Source organism: Nicotiana attenuata, chromosome 2 (assembly GCF_001879085.1).
Source record: "Nicotiana attenuata strain UT chromosome 2, NIATTr2, whole genome shotgun sequence".
NCBI lineage: Eukaryota > Viridiplantae > Streptophyta > Magnoliopsida > Solanales > Solanaceae > Nicotiana > Nicotiana attenuata.
The window spans coordinates 35,694,811-35,715,239 of record NC_031990.1 but is presented as its reverse complement, the minus strand read 5'-3'; the positions used below and the strand labels follow the sequence as shown (position 1 = coordinate 35,715,239).

Sequence of the window (20,429 nt, the reverse complement as noted above, 5' to 3'; positions counted from 1 at the left end):
GACGAATACAGTTTATCTGTGAGAAGAAAATCATGATGAATTCGCTTCTACTTAGTCCTTGTCCTTTTAGAGGGAAGGTTTATATTTGTTAATCAATAACCTGTTACGCCATCTCTTTTGATCATTGGAACCCTGTATCTCTCATTTGATTGAAAGCTGTCAGCAATTAATTTCTAAGAATAGCTATCATCACCCGTCTTCCTTAGCTTTTTTATAGGGGATGTTATGTAAATCCTTGTCTGTAATATCGTTAGCAAGACCCTCTTAATGCTGGTTTTCATCAATAAGAATTGTACTTACAAAATAAAAATTAAAAAAAAACCAAGGTCTCCATCGCCTATCTCTCTAAATGCTCATATACATACTCTTTTCGCCTACTTATTTACGTCATTCTTATCTTATTTATGATTGGTAAAACACCGAAGCGGTTATATGTATTCTTACCAACGAATATACGTAAGACACCTCAAACATTTGGTTTACTAGTGCGTCAACAGCCACATGCCTTGCCAGATCGTGGCTTTCCATTTGGAAATGGGAGGCTAGAGATTGCTGAGTGCTCGCATTGATTTGAGATCAAGCAAACAATTCTTTGAGAGAGAAGCAAAAGGAGTTCCTCCGAACAGTCTCTGTCTCTCTTTGAGCTTCCCTTGTGGCTTTAGGCTTTTAGCATGCTTTCTTATTTCCAAACACTTCTTGTGCACACAATAAGTACACAAGGTAGCTATGCTTGGTCAAGCTACGCAAGGATTAAGTGCAAGAGCTAGTTCGATGATGGCGACAATTTTTAGTAATGCTGTATTTGGTCTCTGCCAAGAGGACAGTTTCGGAGAAGCGAGCATTGGAAAGTATTCAAGAATGTGACACATGGCTCTACAATGACACTTCAATTAGATTCTTTTTTCAGATTATGGAGGGGTCCTGCCAATGGACAGTTAGGATTATCTTCTCTCTTTCTTCTCCTTTCTTTGGTGTTTCTTCCATATTGATGCTCTTGGGAAACTCTAGAATCAAAGGTTCGAGTGTAATTAGTAATTTTGGCATTCTTTTCTCCAATATGTCTTGGTCCACGGAGAGGGACAACATGGTTTTAAATAATTTGGGCACATCATATATTCAGTAGAGGTACATGTAAAAGCATTCATGTAGACACATTCAGTTTTTACATATCTTAATTTTGAAGGATCTGCACAAAAGTACCCATACCGACTTTATGCCATCAGATATTTTAGTACGTCAAGGCAAATGAGAAGTCCATGTAATGTGAATCCGCTCTCAATATCGACTGCTGGATGTTTGTCTTCTGTTTCGTTTGGTATATATGCCCAGTTCTAATGAATCTTCTGCTGATGTCTTTTGTGTTATAATTAGAGTTTTGTTCGTTCACATGCGCCCTCACCTCTCCCTTAAGAGTATTTTTATGGCTCATCTTATTCTCAGGTGATGATGGTGCTGCAGCATCAGGACCTTACCTTCAAGAAGAGGTCATGTGTTTGCAAGGATTGGATTCTATGATAGAGATGGAGCCCGGTGAACCTAGCAGAGATGACCCCCCGCTTCAGTGCCAGATCAGAAGCCTGCCAAAGTGGTTGAAACTGTGATATGCTATAGTCTACTCTAATCCGTGTTATTTGTAATCGTTCCTGGTTCTGTGATCAGTTTGTCACTAGAAGCGAATACATTTGTGCATGTTCCTCTTTGTTTCAACTGGATAATCACTTTCTGTAGTTGTACGCCACAAGAGGAGGTTGGAAATTGGAAATATGTTAATGGTTTCCCATAATCCTTGACTCAATTGGCATATAGGTTGAAAATGAACTTTTAGATATTTCTTTACTTGACCTGTCAATATATTCTCAAATATCGAAAATCATAGAACTTGACTGTAAACACTATGGTCCCTTCCATTACAGAATATGAAAACTGGTTCATTGATAACCAAACAAGTATCTATTGCTAAATTCATCCCCCTAGCAAGAAAGAATTAGTGAAATTTGATTTTAGTTAATCAACTGGTGGATAGTGGTTAAAGGGGAGTATTTGCGTAACTGGTAAAGTTGCTGCCATGTAACTAGGAGTTCACGGGTTCGAACCATGGAAACAACCTTTTGTAAAGAAATGCAGGGTAAAGCTGCGTATAATAAACTCTTGTGGTCCTGTTCCGGATCCCGCGTATGCGGAAATGGCAAAGAATTTCGGCCTTGTTAATGACAACTAGTAGTAAGTGTGGACAACTTAAAATGAAAAATTCCACAAAAGCTCCTAAATATAAGAAAACAATTCCAGAGTCCGTCTCTCTTGGTCAAAATAAAGCAGCTTCTATCATGCTCCATATATGAAATAAAGATTTATTTTGACTCGTGGATATTGGAAATATCTTCAAATCTCCCCCCATTAATATATTGTAAGGCCATCAAATGAAATCTACCCCAGGCTACTGAAAAGTTGGTGACCTACATGTGACATCAATTATTTTGTAAACATCATAATTAACGAAACTTCCTTTACTCTTTTAAGTTCAAATTTTCGAACAAACTATGTCATATACATTGAAATTAATGGCCTTAGTGTTTCCACCACTGGAACATCTAATGGTCCACCCACTTTTGACTCTGGCAGTGCGTAAATTTTATAAAATCCCAGTACCATAAAGTGTTTCAATTGACACTTTTACTAACAGTTCATGATTAACAGGCAATTAACTTTATATATTATGATTTAAAATTAATATATAGTATCTTACAAAAATCCTTTAAATCACCGAGAATTTCGTTTTGCTTTTTGCCTCTCTTTTGCCTCTCACAACTTTCTTCAGGTTTTGATCCAACCCCTTTTCAATACCTAAAAAGTTGGTTTCTTGTCGCTATTCTGCTTAATTTCTGTGGCTAAGTTTGGTGCATTATTACTACTTCTTATAATTTGGTAATTCGATCTGCTTAGTTCATTACTTGCTTAATCAGTTCTAGTTTGTTGATCTTTCTTATGTCTAATTCTGGTTTAATTTTGCTCATATTATCACCAACTGCTTTTCACTGTATATTCTTTTAGTTTTCTTTCTTGGATCCCCGCCCTTTTGTTAGTGTTCGATCTAATACTGTTGTTTTAATCACAAACTCACAAGGTTCACATGTTATATGCTAGTTTTTGATTGAGTAGTTATTAATTTATAGATCAGAACTCACAAGGTTGAAGTGATCATACTTGGCTGAATTGAGTATTGTCTTCTTTGTCAATACTACTAGTCAATATTAGCAAAGTTGATTACTTTGTCCAGCAGTATCAAATCTTGTTAACTTCCCACTTTCAGAATCTTTCATGTTAGTGTTTAATCAAATCAACACTGTTATTTTAATCACAAATTAGCAAAAGTTGATTACTTTGTGCAGCCTTATCAAATCTTGTTAACTTCCCACTTCTCAGAATCTTTCATGTTAGTGTTTAATCGAATGAATACTGTTATTTTAGTCACAAATTAGAAAAGTTGATTACTTTTTGCAGCCATATCAAATCTTATTAACTTCCCACTTCTCAGAATCTTTCATATTAGTGTTTGATTGAATGTGTCTGATTATTGATTTACGGATCAGAAATCACAAGGTTGGATTGATCATACTTCGCTGAGTTGAGGGTGAGCTGGTTGTGAGGCCTTGAAGATGGCAGCATCAGGGTGCGTTGAAAAAAGGGCTAGACTCTTTTAGAGATAATGATAATATACCTGAAACTGGGTGTCTTTCCATTATTGTTCTTGGTGCTTCTGGTGATCTTGCCAAGAAGAAAACTTTTCCTGCGCTCTTCAACCTCTTGTGGTAATCTGATAGATTATTCTGAACTTCATTCGTCTATTATGACAATTGTGACAATGCTATATCTATGACCTAATCATAAAACAAAAATCTAACTAATCATACCTAGTTAGAATACTAGTTAAACAGTCGTATGGGGCTCATTCGGGCAATATGCTCTGGGCACTCTCAGGGGTTCCTGCAATCCAATGAAGTTCACATTTTTGGCTATGCAAGGACCAAAATCTCTGACGACGACTTGAGAAGCCGTATCCATGGGTGAGTGCCATATCTGTTGCATTTTTCCTGTCTCCATTTCGTGATGAAGTATGTTTTTGTTCACCTTGTCTCTATTGATGTCAATGTTCAGATACTTTTTGTCTTAGTCTCATTGCCAGAGTGTCTATCGGAAACAGGCTCTCTATCTTTGTAAGGTAGGGGTAAGGTCTGCGTATACACTACCCTCCCCAGACCCCACTTATCAGATTTTTATTTTTTTTTAAATTTTTTTTGTCGTTGTTGTTGTTAGCTTCTTTCTAATAGGTATCGGAGTTTCTGCAACTGGGAGGATTGCCCATTGTCTTATCGTCAGTGGCTCTTATGATTCTGGGGAGGGCTTTAGTTTACTGGACAAGGCGATAGCTGAGCACGAAATCGCAAATAATAGCACGGAAGGATCATCCAGAAGACTCTTCTACTTTGCTCTTCCTCCATCAGTATATCCCTCTGTTTGCAGGATGATAAAAAACTATTGTATGAACAAATGTATGTATTTCTTCTCATAATGATTAACATGACTGATTACTAATGCAATTATCATTCTTTTGGTCTTTCAACACTAGGCTTCAAAGATGAATTTAAACATTTATGCGTGGTTATATTGGATATAAGCTACTGTCCTAATATAATAAAATATGTGTTACTGTTTCCTTACCGTCCTTACTGGATGTCGTTGTCTTTTATAAATAGTCCCTTTTTAAGTTGAATAGTTGTCATAAAAATAAATATAGACTGTACATTCTTTAAACAGGAGGATCAAATTTAGTGCTATTGTCATCTATATTTTGAGAGAATCATTTCTTCGGCTTTGGATAATCAACAGAAGTTGTTAAAGATTTTCTTGCACTATGCAGCTGATCTTGGCTCGCTGAGCAACTAAGATCCGATTGCCATTGGGGGGAGTTGGTTCAGAATTTGGTACTTTCTAAAACAAATATTTTGTTGATTATGAATTCTAACGAGTGTGTGCATTTATCTCATACTGTATGAAAACAACTGCAGTTGGTGCTGCGTTTTGCAAATCGCTTCTTTTTGCCGCTCTGGAATCGTGACAACATTGATAATATACAGGTATATTTCTCCCTTTTAGGTCACAATTTATAAAGAAGGTAATATTTGAAATCATCATGAAATCGGGTGGTAAAGTTGTGTTGTTACTATCTGATGCCGATGAGCCATTACAATGGCCTAAGATCATGAAGGGAAATCTCAGTAGTCAATATTAGATAGATATTGATATCAGTTAACTTACCAACTACCACAGTAGTTTCCTTTTGTCCTTTCTGTTTCTCGAGTTTCTGTCCGTCGCCTCCGAGTGGTCACTTTGTGTCTCCATTTTTGCAGATTGTCTTTAGGGAGGACTTTGGAACTGAAGGCCGCGGTGGATATTTTGATGAATATGGGTATGCCTATGTCTCCTGAGAATTTCCGTTTATTTTCTCTGGGCACCTTTTCTTATTGTTGGATTTTGAAGATATTCTGTCTCCAATGTAATCCTGTGAAATATAATAACATTGAGTGCTAGATGATTGATGACTAGAGTAGTTGTCGATTGACCATGAGTTCATGTTAGAGAGTGAAATGACCTATACTGGAGGCAGAAAGAGAACAGAAATTCCAGGATAATATGTCGAAGGATGTCCTCAAACTTTAGTAAGTCGATTGGCACACCGTTCATATGGGTTGTATGATGATGTGGGTTACGAAGATGTGCTATTAGTTGGTCTTTTGGAGAGTGTGTTTGAGGTTGAACAACAAAGTCAGCCAAATCTATGGTGTTGGGTATAGACTAGCTCACAAATATCCTCTGGTTTTTAGCAGGTTTAGTGATTTTAACGTCACTTGGGAAGTGTTTCAGTATTACCATAATGAAGGTGTATTCAACTTCCAGTTAAACTTGCTGTTCCGTTTTTCTTGAAAATCGTGGCTTCTGCTCCCCTAACTTGAAGGATCAGATATAGTTTTAGCAGATGTTCCAAAATGAAGCCTATAAATTTTCCTTCTCTGTACTTTATTCCGTCTTTAAAGCTAATAAGTGCTCTCTACTTCTTACGTTTACTACTATTTTTATTTTGTATAATATCGGCTTGAGATGAGATTAAATGGAGTAACATGGTCAGTGAGGGTTCGACTCCCAACTTGTTTGGGTCTTTGGGGTTGAGGCTTAGTAGTTGTTGAATGTCCAAATCATCATCATACCTTGTTAGTTAGAAACTTAGAGTATGAGGTTTACTATATTTCATGCGTTTTCGGGCCAGTGAAAGGGATTTTGCCTTATATGTACAATGTAATTTTCCGGCGAAGGAGAACCCCTTTCTGCATTCACCTATTCTTTCCTGCTATTCTGAGTTTCAATTGCTCGAACCATTGAACAGTTGAATTCTGCACTATGCTTGGGTACGTTTAGAATTCTTACCATTACCGGCCTTCCAACTGCAGGTCCTTTGCCTTGTTGCCATGGAGAAGCCTGTTTCCCAGAAGCCCGAACACATCCGGGATGAGAAAGTTAAGGTATGTATCAGGTTAACACATTGACAAAATCAATGTGGTTGCTTGCTTCTATGTAGGATAAATAAGACAAGATGATCATTGTAACTACACTTTGCTCTTTCTTATTTCCTGTGGCTTCTGCTTTTCATCTAGCCATCTAGGTATTAGTTAGCTGAATCTGTGGTCTACCAGGAATTACAAAATAAATGACTGGAAGAACCAAACACTATGTACACAGCGTGTGCTAGTTGTGATACTCCATTTTCCCATGGTTGTTTCTTATTTTGTGAAGGTTAGATAATAATTTCACGAGTTAAAAATTGGTGTTTTAACTTTTGATCTCAGCCTTAGATTGCCTTATTATCTGTTTCAGAGATGCACTTTGGCTACTCACCTTTATCTGTATCTTGGGTATCTTATATAGTTATGTGGCTACTCTCTAACATTTTTCTAGATGTTTGTTTGTGACTTCATTGCTGTATATCAGATTTTCAGTCAGTTCAATGATGAAAATACCTTCTGTGACATATTAAGCAGGTAAAAAGCAGGGGAGAAATGAGTTTGTTATACGCCTCCAGCCTTCAGAAGCCATGTACATGAAGCTTACGGTAATAATAATAATTCTGTACAACTTGTTCTGTTCAAGCTACTAGTTTGATCATTCATCAAATAGTTTCTGAGTTTTTGTGTCCAGGAAGTGTTCAAATTACAATGTTACCCACTAGACATTTTCAAATAGAACTTAGGATATGTTGCACTTATTTATCCCTCTTAAATTTTCTGTTTCTGTTCCGTCTTGGACTTCTCACGTGGATTAACATGTAAGAGAGAGAGAGAGCCGCTATTTTATTCATTTGCTAAATTGAGATTAGGAGGTTCACCTATCAATTTTGTTCATTTGTTTCAAGGAGAGAGAAGAGAAGAAAAGGAACACTTCTTCTGCTTGTGTTCCTCGGTGACATATTTTTTGTTACTCTAATGCAGGTCAAGAAGCCTGGGCTTGACATGTCAACTGTTCAAAGTGAATTAGACTTGTCATATGGGCAGCGTTATCAAGGGGTTGTCATTCCAGAGGCTTATGAACGTCTGATTCTCGACACGTATGGTTCTCTGCCTTTGTGCATGTTGCCTTCGTTAGACTTATTTGGTTCTTGCATTACTCCGTCTGGAACTTATTGCATTGATACTATATAGTAGTATCACAACTTACAAATAACCATATCGTGCTTGGATTAACAATGTTTTCTTATTTTCTACAGAATAAGAGGGGATCAGCAGCATTTTGTGCGCAGAGATCTTTGTACTGTCCCTGCCTGTGTGCAAACTCGATGAGAAGTAGAGGCACACTGCATGTTTACGCTTGCTTACGTAGCCGGTTAAGTCGAGAAGGAAGGAGGCTTGTGATAGGTCGACATAAAATTAGTCAATTTATGATGAACTCTCGCAGTAATTAAAACATTGAGACATGCTCACTTAGACACATGATATTGAGATGAGACGAGCCTAACTAAAATGATATGAATAGTGAGGATTCATGTAACAAATTTTAACTAATTTGTGATTAAAGCATAATTATTGTTGTTGCTCTTGCAGCCTATTAACTCTCTAATGACAGTGACAATTAGGCTAATGACTTAACAGGCGAAAGGAATCCATATTTTCTTTGTAGTTTGCTATCTTTTCTTGTTTGACTGTTATCTTGCACGAGAATCATAGATAGAAAGACACCATCAAGTTAACTTAACCTAACCATAATTGACATGATAATCTAAAAAATAGAGTAGCCTACTAGGTTGCACTAATATTGTAGAAACTTTACATTATTAGTACTGTATTAGACTACCAACCGAATTGTTAATTGGCAATGTCTGCGACAAAAAAATAATAATCACTTGTATTGGTCCTTTACAAAATGTCATTACTTGACAAGAGAAGCCAAGATTAAGGTACTAAATTAGGTACACTTTCACAAATGATTTGAAAGCGACCAAAAACAAAGTTAATAGAGAAAAGCGAATGAGACATGATCGAAAGCAATATATCAAGATTACAACTTTAGTTAGTGATTTACAACCAAAATAACTAAATTATGTTTTTCTCATGGTATTCATAATAGTGAAAAAACTTTGGAAACAACTCAAATGTTTGGATTATGTAGTGCGTCGAAACATAACATTGACGAGAGAGTACATTTATTGGCAACATTACTTACTTTCGAAGAAAATGATATTATAAACGCGAATCATATTTATACACATGAATCTTATTTTCAAAGGAAACTATATCTTTCAAATTTAGAAAAGATTGCAATTGATTAATGACTTGTGTAAGAATAATTATAAGGAATTTTTACCTCATATAGCAAAGGTTACAGTAGCTTAAATACATCTAATATATCTTATAACAGAAAACGTATCTACAATCCGTAATATAGCAAATGGTATTTATAGATAGTTAATTACCACTAAAAGATAGTGCTTTATAAAATTTTTTCTATTTTAAACTCGCTCGACCTGCTGATCTTGACTCTACGATATGTCAGCTTCCATCTTTTTAGACGGAGTTTGGCACTTTAATTGTGTGTCGTATCTTTACATTTCAATCGAAAGATCCTTTTTGACGCCGATGAATCGGAAGTTTAAGCTAAATGTTGGCACCCTGCAATAGAGACCGGTCCGGCATAATATATTGGAGTTCGGTGCACTTGTGTATGAACTCCAGCATATTATGCTGGACCGGTATACTTTGCTGGCTCCAGTATAATATACTGGAGACTGGAGCACTGGTGCTCCAAGAGAACTCCAGCATAATATACTGGAGTATTTTCCGGGTTTTGAACAGTGTTTTTCGCTCAGATTTATCTTAGGTTCACATAAATAGGAATAGAGGGAATAGTATTAGATAAATCTGAACGAAAACACTATTCAAAATCCGGAAAATACTCCAGTATAATATACTGGAATTCCAGTATAATATACTGGAATTCCTGTATAATATATTATAACTCCAGTATAATATACTGGAGTTCCAACATAAGTATACTGGAACTCCAATATATTATATTGATACTCCAGTATAATATACTGGAATTTCAGTATAATATACCGGTCCAGCATAATATGCTGGAAGTTCATACACAGGTACTCCAATCTCCAGTATATTATGCTGGAACTTTCTGCGTGTTGGAGTTCCAGCATAATATGCTGGAAGTTCATATACAAGAGCAGTATAGCTGGCCGTAAAAATAGCACGGTATAGCCAGTTTTCGGACTGGTCATTCAAAAATAGCCAGCGTTTACGAATTCAATGAAAAATAGCCACTATTTTGCTGCAACAGAGACCGGTCCAGCATAATATACTGGAGTTCGGTGCACCTGGGTATGAACTCCAGCATATTATGCTGAACCGCTATACTTTGCTGACTCCAGTATAATATACTGGAGACTGAGTACCGGTGCTCCAAACTCCAGTATATTATACTGGATAATTATACTTGCTGGAATTCCAGTATATTATGCTGGAGTTCTAGTGTACTTATGCTGGAACTCCATCATATTATGCTGGAGTTCCAGCATACTTATCCTGGAACTCTAGTATAATATACTGGCGTATTTTTCGGGTTTTGAACTAGTGTTTTCGCTCAGATTTATCTTTACATGAAAAGTGGCTAAATTTCGATTACTTTTGAAATTTGGGTTATTTTTTGAACGTACCAGTTATAAATCTGACTATTTTAAATTTCTCCAACTTTAATCTTACAAGTTGGGGTGTTCCCGTACCACGTAAAGACAGAGACTGACCTTCGGCCTAAGGTTTGNTATTTTGCTGCAACAGAGACCGGTCCAGCATAATATACTGGAGTTCGGTGCACTTGTGTATGAACTCCAGCATATTATGCTGGACCGGTATACTTTGCTGACTCCAGTATAATATACTGGAGACTGGAGCACCGGTGCTCCAAACTCAAGTATATTATACTGGACAATTATACTTGCTGGAACTCCAGTATATTATGCTAGAGTTCTAGTGTACTTATGCTGGAACTCCATCATTATGCTGGAGTTCCAGCATACTTATCCTGGAACTCCAATATAATATGCTGGAGTTCAAGCATACTTATGCTGGAACTCCAATATAATATACTGGCGTATTTTTCGGGTTTTGAACAGTGTTTTCGCTCAGATTTATCTTTACATGAAAAGTGGCTAAATTTCGATTACTTTTGAAACTGGGCTATTTTTGAACGACCAGTTCTCTGGCTATTTTTGAATTTGGGAAATTACCAGCTATGTCCATTTATAAGTAGCTCATTACAAAAATTGGCCAATTGATAAAATATTACTAATATTAGCCAAATTAGCCAATTAGCTATTTGTAGCAAAAAAATATCAAATTTGTGCTTTGTTTTGAGTGGGTGTTATTAGAATAGATTGGCCATAACTTAAGAAGCTTGAATCTCAGTTTTGGGATGATTTGGTGAAGTTTTGAGGTGGTTTTAATTGAAAATTCGAAGTAAAAGCTTAACACGAAAAAAAATGATATGTGTATCACACTGTGTATCATTTGTGTATCACATATGTATCATATTTATATCAATTGTGTATCACATGTATATCCATGTATACTTGTGTGTGTGATACATGCGTGATACATGTTTGATACATGTGTCGCAGAAGACTTTTTTGAACTCGATTTAATTACGAATTTTGATACAAAACCAGTCCAAATCACCTCCGATCTTCCTCAAATTTTGTATATTGACTTATCTGTACATTTTCAATGAATTTCAACTATACCCATTGAAAAAGTTCCTTTTTTGTTTAGATTTTTAGAATATTGTATAGATTTTTGTATTTCATCACCTTATTTGCTACCCCATCCATGAAATTTCCTTTCCGTCTTGTATCTAATGCTGCTAATCACGCTTAAAAATATGGAAGGTGATTTTTGCATGTGATTCATTGAGAGAAAGAACCCTATTATTTGGTTTTTCAATTTTTGTTGGCTAGTTTTGGTAAGTCTATGACTAATGGCTAGAGGTTGGTAAGTTGAGATTTATTTGGGACATTTATGTAAGTTTCCATTTGAATTTCTCCCGTTTATAGTGTAAAAATTGCACGGGGCGCCCTATTTGGCCGCCCCCTTTTAACCTGTAGCCGCTTTGTCTTTCTGTTTGCACCCGTACCCACTTTTTAAAAAACTTCAGCCTCCCTTTCTCCTCCCATTCTTCTCTTCTTCTTCTTCTTCTTCTTCTTCTTCTTCTTCTTCAATACCACAGTTCTTGCTCTTCAATGTAGTTAGTGTTTGAGATAAGCCTTTACAAATAGAATATGAGATTGGAACTTGCTAGTTTCATGCTTTCCGGTAACTGAAGAAGATAGATTTTCTGGATTTAGCTTTGCACGATATGTAATCGTCAGATTTTCATTGACCATTCTAACAAATTTTAACGGGAAATAATATGTAGCTACTTAAACATGATATTTCAAGACTATCCGCCAAAAATTGCTAGATATTTCCATGTAATTCCTTTGATGAATGTACAAGAAACAATACAAGAAACAAAGACTCCTAGTTACAACATAGAAACTTCAGCTCTAGAGCTGAAGTTTTTATTTTATAACTGGCAAACTTCAGCTGTAGAGCTGAAGTTTTCCGGTTACAAAGACAAAAACTTCAGCTCTAGAGCTTAAGTTTTATTTTATAACTGGAAACTTAAGCTGGAAACTGCTTAAGTTTTATTTATAACTGGAAATTNGCTTAAGTTTTTATTTTATAACTGGAAAACTTAAGCTCTAGAGCTTAAGTTTTTATTTTATAACTGGAAAACTTAAGCTGGAAAACTGCTTAAGTTTTTATTTTATAGCTGGAAAACTTAAGCTGGAAAACTGCTTAAGTTTTTATTTTATAACTGGAAAACTTAAGCTCTAGAGCTTAAGTTTTTATTTTATAACTGGCAAACTTCAGCTGTAGAGCCGAAGTTTTCCGGTTACAAAGACAAAAACTTCAGCTCTAGAGCTGAAGTTTACCAGTACAAAAGAAAAACTTCAGCTCTAGAGCTTAAGTTTTTATTTTATTACTGGAAGCTTAAGTTTTTATTTTGTAACTGGAAAACTTAAGCTCTAGAGCTTAAGTTTTCCGGTTACAAAGACAAAAACTTCAGCTCTAGAGCTGAAGTTTGTTTTCCAGTACAAAAGAAAAACTTCAGCTCTAGAGCTTAAGGTTTTATTTTATTACTGGAAAACTTAAGCTCTTGAGCTTAAGTTTTTATTTTATAACTGGAAAACTTAAGCTCTAGAGCTTAAGTTTTTATTTTATAACTGGAAAACTTAAGCTGGAAAACTGCTTAAGTTTTTATTTTATAACTGGAAAACTTAAGCTCTAGAGCTTAAGTTTTTATTTTATAACTGGAAAACTTAAGCTCTTAAGTTTTCCGGTTACAAAGACAAAAACTTCAGCCCCGTAGGCTGAAGTTATGTGAAAAAGCGGGTACGCTTGCAATTTTTTTTACAAAACGAGCACAAGTTAAAATATGACACAAAAAATGGGTATAGATGCAAATGCCCTTTATAGTTGATTGAGCAAAAAGGCCCAAGCGAATACAATAGGCCCAAAAAGTAGAGTAGAAAAAGTCCAGACCCAAAGTAAGCCCTAATAAAGAGGAGGTAATCCAAAGGAACAAGTCTCTCGCGCCACACCAACCCCCTACCAATCGACACCTATAGCGCAGAGAGAGACACCTATAGATACCACATTACTCAAACCCTTTCTCTCTCCTCCTTCTCTCTCCTCCATCAAAATTAGCGATTCTTATAGAAACACAGTATGTAGATACAGAAAATTACCTATACATTCCATCCAGATTATTGTATAGGTTTTATATTGTATATACATATTACCTGCGGTCATCACTCTCTGGTAACACGGTAAAAAAACCTTTTATCATCACCTCTCTCTCATATTAGTTTACATTTCATTTGTGCAATCTAACCCTAGATTTATGTAATACGCCGTAAATATGTGCATCACGTAGCTGGGGATATGTTCTTTCTATTGGGTATGTAGATTAATTGCTGTTTAAATATCGGAATGTGGGGTTTGATCGGAACAATCTGGTTTAATTTTGATTGACCCATTAGGGTTTTTTTTTCACAAGAAACTCTGTGAAATCTTTGGGTGCTTTTATTTTAGTATGCATTCGAGAATTGAGGGTTTTCTTGTAGAATCGGGTGAATATATTTATATGAGAAAGCTATGGCCTTGAATCAACACGAAAGATTTTTAGCTGGGCTCGAGTTTGATAGGTGTAATAGTTATTTTGATAGAGAATGCCCAAATGAGAAGCTTGATTTGTTTTGGTGATTTTTGGGGTTTGAAAAATTGTGAAAAGGGCAGCTTTCGAGATCGCGAAGGTGAAAAAACTAAGATGGTTTCTGATGATAATATTGTTGATTTATTGCCTCAGGATCCTTTTGGTATGGATATCAGTACCAAAGTTACGGCCATCACTGGTTGGTTAGAGGATTTTGACAACGATTTTGGGTTAAAGAATCTTGGTTTCTGCTCAGATGAGATTGAGGTTGACACTCAAATGTTTGCGGAACTTAATATTGTTCTAAATGGGTCTATGAGAATTCACCAGGATGTGGGGGTCCAGAACATAGGTGAAAACTCCTATGCTTCTGAGATTGATATAGGAGAGGGATTGCACGATTCTTTTGGTTGTATGGACGTTGAGATGGAGGAGATTATAAATTCTAGTTATTGGGTTTTTAGAGATGCCACTCACATAGATCAGTCAGGCGTGAATGTTTATCGTACTGGAGATGGAGGTGCTCCTTCAGATGCACTGTTTTTGGCCCTTAGTTATCTGGGCTTGAGGGACCTTCTTTCTGTTGAAAGAGTTTGCAAACCTTTACGAGATGTGGTGCGTGGTGATCCACTTCTGTGGAGAAATATTCATGTTGATCATCCATTGAGTTGTAAGATCACAGATGAAATTCTTATAAAGTTGACAGACAGGGCTCAAGGTCATCTTCATTCTCTGAGTCTTGTGCACTGCTCAAAGATCACTGATAGTGGTTTGAATTGTGTGCTTGAAAGGAATCCTAGCCTGAAAAAGGTCAGCTGTTATCTTTTGCTGGTTACTTAACTATGTTTGATACTTTTGCTCATTGTAGTTTCTTATTAGACGTTATCTTGTGTTACTAAAAGTAGAATTACCATGATAGTGCTTGCATTACAGATGTATTTGGTGTTCTTATTATTGGTCAATTACTTGTTCGACTCTCACCTTATTTGCCTCACGTAACAAAATCTCAAGGTGTCGTTGCAAAATTGTAATTGATTGAACTTGGATAACTGTGAGTATTTCAGATGTAATGCTTAGTATTTAACTGTTCATGAAAGTGGATATTGGGATCCTTCACTATTGCATTCCTTTGTTTCTTCCCTTTTCATTGCTCGTGTTAGTCTACTTTTCTGGTATCTATTGCATCTGATGCTGCCTCTACAATGCAATTATGCAGCTAGATATCATGGTACAATTGTAGTTCAAACTTTTGAAAAGATATTATAATTCCTTATTAAAATATTTATTGCTGAAAATAAAAACATGTATGGCTAAAAATATCATTTGAAAAAGTTTTTAGAGGCCTTTTAGCAGAATTTAAAGGACTGGAGATTGTGGGTTCAAAAGCAGGACAGTTGGTATAGTGGGAACACCTATTTAGCCTTATATTACTGAAATTAGTGGTCTTTATAAAAAATTACTGAAACGAGTGGTGCAATTCTGATAGACCAAGAGACCAATAGACTTATTCTTGGAGGTAGGGCTTTGTGCATAATTTTTATTGATATATTTTATTAAGGAATAAATTATTTTTGTTCTTCATGTCATGCTGGACGTGGTATCAACGGCTTCCTGCACAGTAAATTGGATGAGCAATGAATTGTTAGAGAAATAGTGAGACATAATGTCTAACTACTTTTTCCTTTGTTTTCCAATCAAAATAAGCTGCTATTCCTCTTGGTTTTACCTTTCCAGGGAGTTCATCAAAGTTTGTGAATACCTTAGTATATTCTTCATTTCCTACGTTTTTCTAATAATATCATGTGTTTATTCTTATTATAGTTTTCTGATGTCTTGTGTTTACTTTCTCAATGCAGCTTAGCATACCAGGATGTGGGAGACTCACAGCTGATGGTGTTCTCGGTAACTTAAAGGTCTTCAAGCCTGCAGGAAAACCCAGCCTTAAGTACCTAGGTATTGATGGATTATTTGGTATGACGAACCAACACTTTGAAGAGTTCAAGGTCTTGTTAGATGTCGATAGCAGCAAGCTGCCAACTACTCGTAAACCAAGGTTTTTCCAAGGCGGCCAATTATCTGTGTTGTCTGATGATGATCAAGCTATTGATATTGAAATATGCCCGAAATGCCAGCAACTTAGACTAGTTTATGATTGCCCCTCAGAGAGTTGCCAAAAGAAGCAATCTACCACTCAGTTGTGCAGAGCTTGTACTATCTGCATTAAACGTTGTATCAACTGTGGCCGGTGCCTAAATAATTGTGAATATGAGGAATTATTCAGTTTCGACTTGGTTTGTTTAGATTGCTGTAGGCAACTTTTGGATCACCAAGAGAGCCTGGAGAGGATGACCGTTCCGCTGGAAAATCCTATTGTTCATAAGCAGGCAAGTTGCCATTTCTTCCTCTGTGGCTAGAATGCACGGTAGGCAATACTTTTATCTTTAAGCATCAATTCAAATCGAGCTCTCGAGTATTGATTAGTGACTGGTCGTGGTGTCATTGAAATCTGATGAATGTGGAATTGGAAGGAGAAAAATGGCAGATGTGAAGGGATACCAGGGAAGGCTTTGTCGGTAAGAATATTGTGAATTGAAGAAAATGGGGGCTGGGTGGAGCTTGGCAGAGGGTTTGACTCCTTACAACTCAGCACCAATTGCGGCATTTGTGGTTAGTTGAGAGAGCGATGTGATTGTATTTTGTTAGAATACAACTAATCCCCTCTAGGTGATTGAGAGGAGGAAGTCTGGTGAAGGCTGAACAACTACCCTCATGGCTGAAATAGCTGGATTGTGCTATTCCGAGAAAAAAAAAGGTGGGTTGTGCTATACGGCGTCCCTAATTGTGTTTGTATGCGGACTAGGGCATCGATCACCAGCTAGATCTGCAATTCCAGGAAATAAAACTTGGTGACGGGAAGGAAGAAATTTGTCATGTGTTGCGGTACAGGGATGCAGTGTGCATTTGCTTGTATGTGCTGTAGCTGATGTTGTGCATTTATTGTTCAAAGCCGTAGCATATGCTTCTGTAATCAGCTCACAGCTTATGAAACAGTTCTTGATCTGAGTTTTCAGGTACTAAATAATATATTGGTAATGCAAATCCAGTGGTTTTTCTTGCTTGCATTTTTAGTTTTAATAATAGTAGTAGCTGAATTCTGTGGTCAAACAGAGCAATGTGCATCATGGATGTTTCCTATTGTCATGTGTTGCTTCAGTATTCTCATTTCTTGTGAGACTTCCTATTACTTTGATCGAATTGCCCAAATGCTATCCAGTTAACCACATACGATCAGTATTGGTTAATGTATTTAATGAGTAATATTTATATTCGGAAGGAGTTTATTTAAATAAAACTATCGCCTAAATCCTATCCAATAAGAAAAAAAGAAATGAAATAAAGCTACCATCTTTGTTTTCCTTTTCGTCTAACCCTTTCCTTTTCTTTTCCTGTGCTGAAATAACAGCAATATAGCAAGAACTAAGTATTTAACAAGTATGATGTCCATAACATAGTATGGTCGGATATCCACTCTCATGAATAATTTACAACTTCTAACACGTTGATTCTACTCCGCGCATGGTGCGCAGCTTGGGTGTTTTTCCTACCTCCTCTAAGCATTAGGCAGCCAAGAAAAAGTTCAAGACTAGCAGGTTGCGAAAATTCCATTAGCTCCATAACAATGTCAATTAATCTATATATCTGCTCGACTGCGGCACAAGAGCAGACGGCCCAAATTATGAAATAACAGGAAAAGGCAAGACATTCTAGGGTATAAAAAGAACCCAACGGTTCAGATTATTGTAGGTTCGAGAGACTAGTTCTGTCTTGGATCATCAGCCTACTAGTGGGGTCTGGGGAGGGTAGGATGTACGCAGAACCCCTACCCCGGAAGGGTAGAGAGGCTGTTTTCGGGAGACCCTCGGCTCAACAGAAGAGATAATAGTATCAGAAAAGAAACGAAAGAAGAGATCTGTAACAACAAGAGAAGCCAGAGAAGTAATAATAATATCTTAAGATACACCAAATAAGTGAAAGGGAGTGCAATAATTACAATCCTATGCAAAACAACAAAATAGTATGAACACAACATAGACCGCTACTAGACATAGGTAAAACTCTATCAGACTATCCGGTACAAAGAGGAAAAAACTATGAACTACCCCCTAGCCTACAACCCTAATGCATTAATATCAAGAGCCATGTCCTCGGAAAGAACCTGAAATGCACAGAAATAACAAAAAAATTTGACCACATACATCAGAACGAAAATGCCCTATTTCCAAATGCATCTCGGCTGGAGATGGTTTTCCAAGAACCAATGGATTTGTCATCAAGTAAGGAAAACTCAAGCCATCATAATATGCTTGAACAGCAGGAAATGATGGTGTTTATCCACCAGTCTGCAAACAATTATGAAGTTAAATAACTCAGACATATGCAGGGGCGGAGCTAGCCCATGAGTTAAAGGTTCGCCGAACCCAGTAGCATTAGTCTAAACCCTATATTTGTCTTATGAAATTCATTGAATATGTACTGATTATTAATTTAGAACCAAGTAACTTAAAAGGATTAAAACTCCGAACTCATAACTTTCAAATCCTGGCTCCGCCTCTGGACATATGTGATGAGAAAAGAGAAATAAGAGAAAGCAAAAAGGGTATAGAAATGCAATATCTGTGCATTTCAGGTTACAAAATGCAATGTATCTCTACAGAGGAGTTACTGATATAAAGATTCAACCAGACAAATCACAAGAGTGACCTTTTAATAACAGAGTGCTAGGCTTGATTGTGTTAAATTTAATTCACATTCAAAACTAATAAATTTAGGTGTATCTTGTCTTACGAATTGTCGCGCCCTCTTTTTCTCGCGAAATCGGGTTTATGATATTTGGGAAGACAACTCGTTCCCTTTTGGGAATTGAGTTTTGAATTGAAGAGCCGCCACCTAATGATTTAAGTGCATTAGGACACTAAGAAGGGTTTGAGTCAACTAACCAGAGATTGGGTAAGGACTTGAAATTATCCCAAGGGGAAGGTGTTAGGCGCCCCTCAAGATCCACTAGTGTGGTTCCCGACCAAACTATTGTTGTGACTTAAGTGCAAATAACACATAGGCAAATAAAACTTCAAGTAAGAGGGGATTTTCACATAATGATTACAAATAAGCAAAGTTAGAAAGAACGAAAGGGATACTGATATTTCCTTAGAGAAATAGTTTTAAAATTTGGAAAAAAGAAGCAAAGAATCAAAGAAACAAAGGGAAGGGGGTCCTAGGTTTACAAATAATATGGATCACCCCACACAACATCCGGTAATCACTCCTCAGTGAGGGGCTACACGTGATGTTATCACGTGGTTATCATATCCATATCTACCCTTTCCCACCCCGTTAAGGTATTAAAGCGCGGAATGGTCTCGTTCACTTATTGCATGCTATTACCTGCCCCAATCCTATCAGTCCAGGAAGCAGTTAGGACTACTAATCCTAAAGGGAAGGGATATTAGGCTTGTTTATAGTTTCAAAGGCAAAAACTCTAAGGCGACATACAAAAACACGTATAGCAAGTTGGGGGAAAACACATAAACAAGTGAAGGGCTCAGATAGACCTACCTTAAACCAAAGAAAGCACATAATTTAGCACGACTTACACATACTGTTTAATGGTCTGATTAAACTTAAAGGTTGAGGCAGACTGATATATTACATAGTTCAGATAAGAAGCCCTAAGCAGGCATGCCTGTTGGTTGTAGCTAATAAAAATCTGATTCTAGTTTATAATTTTAGCCCTAAGGCTTGCCTAGGTGTTGGACGAGGGTCCTATAGGCATGATATCTACTGATTTTAGAAACAATGAAATAAACTGAATACCTACTGATTTAAGAAAGTCGTCAGTTATTAAAGAAAGCAAGTTTTAGCAAGAGATCACAAGTTCTGCAACTGATGGACGTCATTATTACTGGTTTTGGACTTATAAGCGAGTGACACGACTCAGACTTGATTAATAACTCCTATAGACATGCTTTCATGTGTGTTGATTTAAACCCCTTTTAACAGACATGGTAAAATGCAGAAAGCCTATAAGCATGATATCTAGGTGCTGAATTTCATTTTAAAGCCTATGAACATGATATCTAGTTGCTGAATTTCATTTTAAAGCCTATGAACATGATATCTAGTTGCAGTTGATTGATTAAGACCTATAAACATGATTGCCTGATGGAGAATGTATATGCAGGATTCAGAAAGACCAATAGGCATGTTTTCTATGTGCATATGCAAGATTCAGATTTCCAGGTAATTATAGACATGATATCTATATGAGAGAATGCAGAATTCCTACAGACATGGTATCTATATGAGAAGTGCAGAAATTCAGAAATGACCTATAGGCAGGATATCTATATGAGAGTGTAGAAATTCAGAAATACACCTATAGGCAAGTTATCTACCCTTCGCATACATAGCTATCCCCTCCCTTTTTCACTAGCCATCCCCAAGAGTTTATTACAAAATTATTACAGCCCAGAATGAAGATAAAAGAAAATACATCAGAAATTAAAAAA

The 20,429-nt window shown here is 36.6% G+C and overlaps 1 protein-coding gene and 1 pseudogene across 2 annotated transcripts; both read left to right on the top strand.

Moving 5' to 3' along the window:
- Nucleotides 2,793-7,883, top strand: LOC109218372 (annotated as a pseudogene).
- On the top strand, nt 13,247-17,028 carry LOC109207225 (F-box protein SKIP14-like). 2 transcript variants are annotated; one of them, XM_019370117.1, is made up of 3 exons: nt 13,248-13,477; nt 14,017-14,673; nt 15,720-17,028. In XM_019370117.1, the coding sequence occupies exons 2-3, from the start codon at nt 14,029-14,031 to the stop codon at nt 16,275-16,277; spliced, it is 1,203 nt and encodes a 400-aa protein (XP_019225662.1). In that variant the 5' UTR covers nt 13,248-13,477; nt 14,017-14,028; the 3' UTR covers nt 16,278-17,028. The 2 variants fall into 2 exon arrangements, with proteins under 2 accessions (XP_019225655.1, XP_019225662.1); XM_019370110.1 differs by having other exon boundaries at nt 13,247-14,673.